This window comes from Sitodiplosis mosellana, unplaced genomic scaffold, assembly GCF_009176505.1.
Source record: "Sitodiplosis mosellana isolate CC-2019 unplaced genomic scaffold, AAFC_SMos_1.0 Smas_scaffold_2440, whole genome shotgun sequence".
Classification (NCBI taxonomy): Eukaryota; Metazoa; Arthropoda; class Insecta; order Diptera; family Cecidomyiidae; genus Sitodiplosis; species Sitodiplosis mosellana.
Genome location: NW_022597682.1, coordinates 1 through 12356, shown reverse-complemented (window position 1 = coordinate 12356; position 12356 = coordinate 1). Strand labels below are relative to the sequence as shown.

Here is a 12356-nt window from a genome sequence, read left to right as displayed (position 1 = left end):
TTATAGAGCTCCAGGATGTAATTATAGAGCTCCAGGATGTAATTATAAAGCTCCAGGATATCATTACAAAGCTCCAGGATGTAATTATAGAGCTCCAGGATGTAAATACAGACCTCCAGGATGTAATGATAGACCTCCAGGAAATTGATTCCTGGGGGTAATTTTACCCCTCGGACCCTGCTTCAGAAGCTCTGTTTGAGGCCCTCTTTCAGACCCGTATAAGGCTCGCCAGGGAACGAGAAAAAAACATGCGTCGTACTGTGATAGTTAAGATTTACATTGGAACCAAACCATTCTTTTGACGTCAACATAAAATTTTGTCGCATGTAGTATTGTCAATAAAAAACATTTTTTTCTGTAACGAAAATTCTTATGCATTGAATAACTTTGAAGTACCAAATGGTAAAGTATTCTTGTGTACTTTATCTATTGTACGAAAGCGTAATATCTATATTTTGTACTATGTAGTCAAATATGCATTAAAACTTCCATGCTCAAAAATTAGGAACGTGCGGCTAATTTGTTTGAACAACACTAATATACTATGTCAGTTTTTTAGACAATAAATGTAGAAAAAATGGGTCACTTTCATTTTAGATGCTTTGATACTTCCAGAACCAAAATATGTTTTTTCCAAAATCAAAATATTATTCACTAATAATGGCATTTTGATATGTGTTATCATGAATATTTGTGATAAGTCAATTTTCAATAAATCAAACAAACAGAAGAGTTTTCATATATGTTCCGTTGCCTCAGTAGTACACAGTATTGGTAGGCTTGTCACTCTGCGATGATCATGATCAAGTAGAATTCTGTATTGGAGAAATGGTAGCCTCAAAAGTGCGTATTCACATTTCTCCCATCCACGCGGTTACCACTCATACCGAAAGAGAATGAATTATGCATATACCCAGATACATACAAACACATCTAAACATGTTTGTTGTATTGGTTCACCGCTTAAGTGATTTGCGCAGCTCTGTTTTAATAGTCCAACGAAGACATTGTTATTATTTATAAAACCGTGAAAATAAAAGCTTGGCATAAAAAGCACTGGTAACTGAAATGAGTTTTCGGTGTTGATTCACTGCTGTGTTATCGTTGCGATAGTATTAGTGGTAAAATTACAATACCATCACGATTTCTGGCACACTTGTATTTGAGGTCTTTCACTTAAGGTCGTAGACCACTTCTTCAGCAGTAGTATCTAATCAGTATGCTATGTGCTGTGGACAAGAGGGCTTCCTTCTCTTCGAAAACACGAGTTTAAATGAGCGAATACATTCGTAACACAAATAGCAGCCGATATCGTATACCGACCAAGCTCAATTAGAGAGAAAGGAGAATCAATTTTTGTTCATTATTAGAAAGAACATTTTAGAATTATTGATCAAATCAAAAGTTTTTTGTAGAGAAACCCTGACTTTGGCAACTCTATCAGTATGAATGAGATCGCGAAACGACTATGGAATACCATCATTGTGTAGTAGTGCTTGTATTCTCTCTCGTATAATACACGGGAAGAGAATTTTTTGTGTGACCTACAAAAGTTTGTCTTCCAAACATTTTTTCAACTCTTATGTTTCAAAGTGGTGGTTAGAAAAAATAAGACTCAGATCTTTCTCTAATTTGATTTTTTGTTTTTTTCCCTTGAATTTCAATATACAAACTTCAGAAGTGTTGTGCTTTGTTGTGAAATAAGATGAGATATTACGTCTGTGCAATGATTTATTCACATTAACGTTGAATTAATATATTACTTTGGAAACTGCAATAAAGATCAATATACACAGAGCGGACATTCAGTGGTCTTTTGGGGCACAAAAGACATAGTGGTTTTTCATAATGCAACCAATGTGAAAAGATCCGTGTTCAGATATTCTAACGTGACTATCAAGTGGAGGAGAAAATCTCTTTGAACAAGAAAACTCATTAAAGCAATAAATTGGAAAGGAGACCAATCTTTCCGTTGGATTTGAAGCTGTTCATCCGAAATGGATGTAGCCATTCATTGATTTTGTGGTTCATGATCTGTGGATGTTTTCGGATAGTTAAGATCAAGTTTGGATTCAAAAACTTAGAAACATTCGTGTAAGTTAGAAATTTAATACAAAATAATTTTAATAAAACGTTTTTTTTCGCAAATTTCAAACGCCACTTTATTAACAAATAAAGAATGCTATTCATTCTATCATTGATACTAAGTATGTTTAAGAAATAAAATAATTGTATTCAATATAAATAACCAACAGTTACAGTGATCATCCAAAAAAATATATGAAAATCAAACAGGAAGAATGGTATTGTAAATTAACAAATTTTCTAAAAGCAATTAAAACGTAGAAATTTTTTCACATTTCTCAATAAAATAATGATATTGTTAGAAATAGTGTGCAAATTTATATTGCACGTGGCATCGATACGCTTATATGTAATTTTCAAAAGAGTTCGCTACAATTACTTCTGATTGAAAAACCATTCGATGTGCGTTTCTACTTTTTTTGTTCAGCCGTATTTTTACAACACAGTTGCTTATACTTTTTTCAGTAAAGCACGGATACTATCCAATTACCTGTATGCCAAAATGTAAAAGCATAATTCGGTTCTTCTAGGGGCTTGCAGTTTTACAAAAACTTCAATTTTTTTGTTCATGCTAAATGTTCCGTTCTAGCACAGTGGCTACTAGCAAATATATACGTTCACTATGATACAAAATTTTCAGGCCGTATCACAATAAAATATTAAACGTGATCAATCATTTCGTAAACAAATGTAAAATTAAAAGTTGAAATTTTCGGAATGAAATCAAAAAAACATGCCAAGAATCATAGGAGTTTTTCAAAATCGATCATAGATTTCAATATATTACATTTAACAGAAACACGTAGTTTTAAAACAATTCTTCCGTATAATTTTCGAAACTTCATGATCAATGAACAATGTGAGGATACAAAAAAGAAAAAGTGGTTCAGATATCAAAAACAAAAACTCAATCAATATGTATAAGAAATATTTGGTCAAAAAATTACAAGAATTCTATTAAAACACAGATTTATAGAATTAACTGAATTATAATCGGTAACTATGCCAAGTTACCAATGCAAGACTTCATCAATACGGTGACCTATATATTGTTATGGAAAACGAAAATTCAATTTAATTGTCTATTTATTGATCTCTTGTTGTCGTTCATTGCAACGCAGTTTTTGTCCATTTGAAACCTCATCGACTGCCATAAAAGTGTGTCATTGAAATTAATCTTTAAATTGTTTAGTGTCTCTTCTTTTTTTCGTCTTTCTATGCTCTTTCTTTCTTCTTGCATTTCAATTTCTCTCCTTGTTGTACTGTATTCATGGAACCTATTAGTATACACTGGACAGTAGAGTCGTCATTGCTAATTTACAGCTTTAATATAGCTATGTTCTTTTAACATCTTTATTTCCTTCGTTTGATAATTTGAAGATGATCAGGTAAAAATGCCTGTTTTTGTCATTTGAAATTCCGTAATGAATAAATGCACAAAAGATGATCAAAATGAAAATAGGCCAGCCCTTGTATTCATGTGACATTTCTATCGTATAATAACCTCTTCTTCCGGATAATCGTCATTAAGAGGTCAACGATTAGTGCGATTTTGCTCATGAGTCTCACAAAAATATTTTAAATGACTATTTAATGAGCTCAAACCCATTATTTTGACGTTAGGCTGCGAGAATCATTCAGAAATAATGTAAATACTAAGTATGTTGAAACTAAGTAATGTTTAAAAACGGTAGTAAATTTAACACTTACACAGTTTCTTTACAAATGGTTATAATTTTCATAAATGAGTGTTATTGAAATTTGATATAAAGTTAGGACCCAATTCACACTACGCCTAAGCCAAAGCCAAACTCAAAATCAACCCGTAGAAAGGAAAATTAACAATTTTCAGGTCGTATAATGTATAATGTCAAGAATTTCTATCGTACAGGTTATTTTTTTCAACTTGGATTTATATGTGTGGTACACGAGATTAAGTTTAAACTTGTGTTTTCATATACTAGTGTAAGCATATATACTGAAGCATTAAAGCGAATAGAAAGAAGTAAAAAACACATACAGATGAAGAAATGAAAATAGAAGGAAACAACAAGCATAAAATAAAGCAGTTTCAATTTTATTCAAATCTATAAAATTGGAAAGTGGCTTGAATCTCATTATTTCCATTGCATGTAAATTGCACAATTGAAAAAAAAATACTTGGAAACTAAATAAAAATTGGAAGAGGATGAGCAATGTGGTCCACATAAAAACTACGCAAACATTTTCATTTTATCCTGAGGGTAACCAAAATATTGTGAATATTTTACGATGAACAAAAAGTAAAACATAGAAATCGACGCAAATCAAATTTAATATAAAATTCATGGTTTAGCGTTTTTCTGAGATAATGCGACTAAATTTCGAAAAAAACCGTATTCAATTGATACTAGACCAAAAGAAAAGTATGTTTCTTGTTTGTGTTTCGAATGGAGGCATTTGCGAAAAAAGAATAAATATTTAAAAAAAACATTATATCTATTCATTCAATAATAAGGGAAAGTTTGTTTTCATGCACTGTCAAAAAAATATATTATATTGGGTGCACTCGGATACCATTTAGTGTTCTGTGCTCCGGTCATTGTGGCAGTATTTACAAAAATAGCACTTGTATGCGTTTAAAAGAGAACCCGAAGAGGGAGATTATCAATTCTGAGCCTCAAACCACTTGTCAAAACGTTAAAATATCGGTAATATTTTTGAAAAATTTCGGTTCGGTTCTTAAATTTAAACAATCATACCCAAATCTCTGAAGTCAAAAAACATTAGGTTTCTTTTTTAAATCCATATGGCTTCATTTTTCCCTAAAAAAAAGGAAAATGATTCAGCCAACGCTTGGTGGTGATGATAAATAAATATATACGTTTCTACAAATGATATCGCCAGACTTCACAAATAGAACCACTATTCATAGTCTCCATTTCCATATAAAGAAATATTGGAAGTGAATACTTTAAACAGTGAAAAACACTCTTGCTTTATTTGTTTTTTTTTCATTTATTCATATTATTTCTGATTTTCTACCTATTTTGTGTAAATTCCAATTTAATCAAATATAGATTTGATTTTAATAAAAAGAAGCAAATATAAATAACAGTTATTTTAACATAACAACGGTCAGTTATAATTCGCTATTAAAATGTGATAAATACATACATGCCTACTGCATATGAAATGTGCAAATTAAGTGTAGATTGTCAATAATGACATGACTGTCTTCTAACATCACTGATCTTCTTGTTTTCATTCCATCTCATAAGATTTTCTTCCTTTTTTAAACGCACTACGCGTTTGAATACATGCAACAGCGTTCATACTCGTTAAAAAATGATCGTTGAATAAACAAAATCAAGTCGGAATGGATACATATGAATAGAAATGAAAACTGATATTTAAATATAAAAATATGATGCGCATGTATGCAAACAAATACAATGCGTATATTTTTTTTAAATCAACCTCTTCTGATATTTATGGTGTTTGCAATGCAACGTAGTGAAGCAATTTCGTGTAGAGAAATGTGTTGAGTATATGAGGTACTGGATACTTGATGAGCAATGCGGTTGTGTGTGCGCACTGGTAAATCTAACATAGCTGTTTGCGAGAACCTTGCGCGCCGTTGGCTTGATGAAACAGAAAAGAGAAGAGAAAAAGAGTTAATTTTCGTTCGTTGTTAATTCGTAGCGTAGCAAAAAAGACATAAAAGAGGAACAAAAAAATTTACCGTTACACGCGACCTAGTAACATACTTCCTTGTTTTTCTATATACTTTTTGTGTGTATCTGCTACGCTGGCATTGCTATTTATTTCATTTTTCTTTCGTGTTTTCTTGTGCACTCGAATCAACGAGTTTGTTCGGTCGGCTTTACAAATAAAATTAAAAATGAGAAAGAAGAAAGAAGAAAGATTGAAATGAAAAAGTGTACAACTTAAGAAGCAGAGAAATGAAACATGAAAGAAAAAAACACATTTGAGAAGCAGAAAAGCCACAAATACAAGTTTTTGTATGCATGCAAACATTCCGAGTCTTTTCGGCTCGCGTGGCTGTCGTACCATGAATTAACAATATTCTTTATTATATTTGCTTTTCATCTTCTCAGTAGTGGTACACCTCATTCTCTTGATTTTGTGATCACTGCGACCAAGATGATGAATATACATGAATCGAACAAATTCGCACCACATATTTTTCTCATACAATTAGAAATTTAGATATTTATCATATTTTTTCTATATTTTGTCTCAAATCCAGAAGTTCATATATATTTTCCGATCTTATTGAAATTTCGAAATTTATTGTTTAGAAACAATTCTCCTCGGCTGTTTATAATTACATTTTGGCAACCAATAAAAATACATTGGTTGTTCTCACATTTAATTGAATTGTTTTTATTTGACTTTCTATGACTTTAGAAAAAATGACGATATTAATATCCACATACCTGTCAGATTCACGCGTTTCACTCCCGCATTCTATTTACCCCATGCCACTACCAACATACAAAAATTCTGTACTATCAATAGAATGCAACAACAACACAACACATATTTCATGAATATTAGCCTATTGAATCCCTCTATATCAAGTTTTAAACGTCAGGTTTCCAATGCATTATCAGTACCTTAAAGTTCCTTTTTTAATGCAATATTTTCAATATTATTATTATCCTTTTCCATCTCCTAATTTATTATTATTTCATTTTCTCTTTATTCTATTTACTTAGTAGTATAATTAAAATTAAATTTTTTTTTACTGATAGCTCTCAATTAAAACAAAACTATAGCACAACAAACGAATCCAATGGACAATGTATAATTGGGCCAGGGCCTGTTCATTTTTCAATTAAATTTTGCACAATAAATAAAAAAAAAAAAAAAAAAAAAGAGAATATTGATTTAGAAATGTTGAAAAATTTATTTCAAAACTATTTGCTCATTACCAGGGTTCAATTTTATGCATTTTTCCCGTTTCAATTTTGATGTTGAATATTTTTTTGATCCAAAGAGATATACCAAATGTACAAAAAGAAAAAGAGAATATTAAGTTGAATATCCGAATGATCTAAATGTCACCAGTCGAATTCGTTCAGCAGTATCAATGCACGAACGAAATAAAGTTCCACTAAAACTAATAAAATGAAAATATTTTGTGCGTAAGCATTCGCACATGTGAAATGACCGGAATGACTAACACAACAACAATTATTGTTAATAGTAAAAAAAATTGGAAACAATAGTCATACCAATATAGTATGGACGTGAATCATTTGCAAATAACGGATCTTACACTGTATAGCTCGTATATGAAATGCAAAATTTGGCTACTATGAAAAATGAGAGCTAGACAAAATATATTTGCATCGATAGGTTGAGAAAGAAATGCGGGAGATGAAGTGGAAGCGATAAATGTAATAGTATAATAGTATTGATTTAACTGAACGGAACACAAGAAAAGTGTAATAATTTTATTTATATATGTACACTAGAATTTTATGATCAAAAGACATCGACGCGTGGACGCTCACATAAACGTAATTTTACATAGTTCCAATACGTTTAATAAGTTTGCATTTTGCATGTGGTACTATGTCGTAGAATTAACACATAACATTGTATTCATTCATATATGGGACGTAGCGTCAGAAATACAAGGAATATTTAGGTCAATTCAACGGTTATCTTCGTCTTTCTACACCATTTCATCCATGTTTTTCTTCTTAATATCGTTGTTTCGGCTTTTATTTTGGTTTATAGCCCATCTAAAAGTTTGAACATTGCTCTTATTTTATACAACTGGCTTTTTTTTTAAAGAATAACTTCGATATAAACGATACATACTTATACTACATATAGAGTCTCATATTTCTTCAGCATACAAATATCATGTCGCCGAGTACGGGCGAGGCTTTTATATGTGAAGTTAAGACAAGTAAATGGAAAGATGGGAATGGCAGAAGAAGAAACAGCACAAATAAAAATAGCTGCACTGAAAAGAAAACCAGAAACGATGCTTATATGCGTGGAAAATTAAATAATGATAGCAGCGCTGTAAAGTCAGAGTAGCAGAAAATAAAACAAGATTCAAGAATGTGTAATTTTTTTAGCATGTTAACGGCAAAAGAAAGTGATTATATAGGACACAAAAGAAAATAACATAAAAAACAAAAAAGTGAAACTTTTCTTCTATACACTGTGTTCAGCATGTTTGAAGTCAAAAGGCGTCTCCGAATGTGAGTACGAGATTGAGTCTTTTTTTCATTTCGAATGAATGGCCCAGTTCTTTAGCAATATAAAATACTTGAAAAGTAGAGGGAATTTAGGCGCTCATCTATTTAAAAAAAAACAACACCATGACCATTTTATTAAATGCATTTGGTTTATTTCCTATCTATCAAATGATAAACATTTATGAAGGTATAATGTTTTCTTCTTTTTTTGCAATTACAGGGAATTGATGTCATCATCTTCTATGCACTTTTCTAGGAATCTTGCTTTTCCCTCTCTAGAATTAAATTTGAAACAATACACATTTTATACAGTTTTATACTCTCATGCAAAAAGTACCTGCTTCAAATCAGAAAAACTAAATACCACTGATGATCAATAGAGCTAGAAAGGGGAAGCATATTGATATTATACAAATAAATTAAAAGGAACAATGAACATTTGAAAATGAAGCTTTATAGTTTATCAGCATCAAATATGAGCACACAGAAAACTGACACACACGTAAACAACCTATTAGGCTCGTGTTGGCCAACAATCAGCTCCAATCGATCGGTGTGCCAACCGGAACAATTTTTATTGGATGATCATAAATTGATGCTTGAAGAGCATGAAATCGAAATGGATTCCCTGCAATATGATTCTGATGCAGAAAAGGGTGGTGTTGACGTTTTCGATAGTTTGATATTAAGCAATCAATCGTTGAACACTGAGTTAGCTGAATTAAAACCATTGCCACCGTTCACTGGTTACACTGGCCACTTATCGATAAATGGTATATCAGGACATCATTATCATGCAATTGCACATCGTCACATTTCGTCCGAAGAAAATAACAATTTTTTGGTATGTATAACAACATCCTATTATCCGAACAGAGATCAATAAAAAATTTATTTCATCTTAAAAAATTCAACAATATTTGTTCTGAACAGTTCAGACTGAACTTCTGATTTGTACTTTAAAACAATATTGTTCTGATCAATATCAGGATGCTGGCATATATAATTTCAATTATCTCCATCTCAACTAATTTTAGACGACAAATCTAAACCAAGCATCATCGTTTACAAGTCGCCCATTGTCGGCGAAATCCATTGTTGGAATTGAAGATCCAGTTGGCATTGGACGTATACTTGAAGAACAAAATATAGTATCATCGTCCACATGCTTGCCAGACAGTGCATTATATCCAGAAACTACAAATGATAATAACACGTCGTGCTATCAAGATGTAAAACTATTTTCTGAGAGTGGAATTGATAACAAAATGTGCTCGTCAATGGCTGATAGTTGTGCAATGACAATTCCATGCCCGGATTCAATGTCAAGTATTCGAATTTATGCTGAATCAAAAGAACAAACAGTAGAATTCGTGGATATGTCATCCATTGATGACATTGCAGCGATCATTGGTTCAGCTATTGCTGATACAACGGTACCAAATCAAACGGAAGAACGGGACGGCACAGACAGTCGAGATTCTTGGATGGATCTCGATGCATGGATCGACGGAAATTGTGTAACGAATGTATCACAACAGGAATCCCTCAATGAATTTATTTTACCAAATTCTCCGGTACTTACATCAAGTGAGCCACCAACATCAACACTGCAAAATCTACTTACAAATAACTATATGCCGTTGCTTCAAAGTCGCTTGCAGAACGGCCCACCTCTAAAAAATGAAACACCATCATCCACTTCATATGGTAGCGACTCAATCACAACCACAAACAGTCCTCCTGACTCTGTTGTCTCTACCACCGATAGCTTGATAACTAACGGAGGGAGCCGATGCATGGCTTCTTCTATACATCCACATCAAGCACAAGTAAGCGCCTTTGATATAAATAAAAATACTCATTTGCTTGATTAATTGGTTTAATAATAAATTTAAATAGTTGCTCTCTTTAATGCACTTTTATATATACATATATCAAATACTATGAAATCCACGGATATCTGTGAATTTCGTATATTACCAGAAATACCAATAGAAAAATCTTGGAAATTCTGACAGCGCACCGTTAAGATTACCATTTAAAAACTAAATATGGCATTAAAATAACGTTAATACAATTTTTTTGAAAAACAAAGAAAATATGAAACCCTGATTTTAAAAATGATTCATATTTTATACATACATTTATTCTGTGCAAAGGTCTCATCTCTTTTTATGCCATGTCAATATTAACATTAGTTTCTGGTATGAATAATTTTTATGAAAAGCGACTTTGATAAATTCCATTATATTTACAATATTAAATCCCTTAGCAGCAGCAACAGGGTGAATGGTTCAACAGCATTCAGAATACCTCAAAAGTTAAACGACGTATGAAACAAATACAGCAACAGGTGATTTTCAATAATTCTATTAGTCACATTTACCAATTATTAGTTAGCTACATTAATGGATTTGTTTGTTAAACATTTCTAAATACGATTCAGCCGCAGCAGCAACAACAACCTCAGAGTGAACCCATCGGTAGCAGTTTAAGTTTTCCCACCACAAACGATATGAATGATTTATTGGGTAAAGAGAAACCAGTGCATCGGTGTAACATTTGTAATCGAGGGTTTCTGAATAAAAGTAACATAAAAGTTCACTTGCGGTACGTCACATTTCGATTTTGAATAATAAAAAAAATATTTGTCCGAATCATCAAAAACATAAATTAAATTATTAAAAATTATGCAATTATTCAGAACTCATACTGGAGAAAAGCCTTTCCGATGTGAAGTGTGCGCCAAAGCGTTCCGGCAAAAAGCTCATCTAATTAAACACCAACAAATACATAAAAGAATTGGACGAGATTAATCGAAATAAACAGAGAGAACAAATTTTATTCAAATTGGTTATAATTGGTATTGAAATTTGAATTTAGCTTAGGTATAGATTTAGATCCTAAATTAACGCAACATTAGGCCTGTAATGTTTCTTTGTTTAAAACAATTCGGAAAACCAACCTAAAATCAATAAAACAAAATAGAGATGTAAATCGAGCATCATACCTCATATAACTTATTAAAATTTAAACGGATAAAGAACGAATGAAAAAGACGATATAAAAACAGTTAACAAAATCATTTTATGTAAATAAATGTAAAAACTTATTTTATTTAGTTAGTTTCCAAGGATACAAGTACACTCGCTAGCTCGATTAAAATATTTGGGTTACAAATAACAAATTATTTATGAATTACAATACTAATTTATTGAAATTCTTACTTTAAATTTTACTTTCTTTCTATTGTCTATTAAAAGAAATTTTGATATGTCACAATAATGGTTTTTTTATACTGGACAAAGAACGATTTTCTACCCAGTAAAATTGTCAGAACCAATTTAAATGGTTCAAGTAAAAAGTAAGTCGAAAGTAATTATTAAAATAATTAGACTAAGCCTTCCAGTTTTTTTCTCATAGTGATCCGGACCCGGCGATTCCGGGCGAATTTCTGTGAAATCCGGGCGAAAAAATTTAAAAGACAAAAATCGAAAAAGTTATGTTTGTTTATATTGAAATATGATGAAAAAAAAGAAAAAAATGTGCAAAGATAGCCTTTTTAACCCTTTGATGCATAATTTTTTGTTTTTGAATCATTTTAATATATGTTTTGTGCCACGATAAATAGAGAAAGACCTCAAACTTGGATTTTTGAAAAATTGCGTATTTGTCGAGAAAATCGGAAAAGAGTCAATAGTGTCAAATCACTATAAAAGCTTGAAAAAATTAAAATTCATAAAACTAATGATGCAGAAAGTTAAATTGATGTGTTTTGGTCCTACGAGTCCTAATTTGACAATTGAAAAGGCTTAACTACACTTTATTGACAGTAGCCAAAATTGATTTATTTTTTTTCTATGGTGTAGCTGGGATCGAGTATGTTCCAAATATATGCCAATTTTTTTCCGCATCCCCCTGTGTATCCAAAAAATGGGTGTTTGAAGGGCGACCATGAAAATCAGGGTATTGACACCAAAGGTTATATCTCCCCAGCCATGGGAGGGAGGGCACTGCTCCTTGGGTCAAAATTGTAGTACT

The 12356-nt window shown here is 31.7% G+C and overlaps 1 protein-coding gene across 1 annotated transcript; it reads left to right on the top strand.

Annotated features, from left to right (window-relative positions):
* Positions 1-1187: 1187 nt before the first annotated feature.
* On the top strand, positions 1188-11638 carry LOC129571428 (ichor). The gene is made up of 7 exons (XM_055451229.1): positions 1188-1552; positions 7957-8315; positions 8533-9156; positions 9350-10144; positions 10588-10710; positions 10762-10925; positions 11020-11638. The coding sequence occupies exons 3-7, from the start codon at positions 8758-8760 to the stop codon at positions 11129-11131; spliced, it is 1593 nt and encodes a 530-aa protein (XP_055307204.1). The 5' UTR covers positions 1188-1552; positions 7957-8315; positions 8533-8757; the 3' UTR covers positions 11132-11638.
* The last annotated feature ends 718 nt before the right edge of the window (positions 11639-12356 follow it).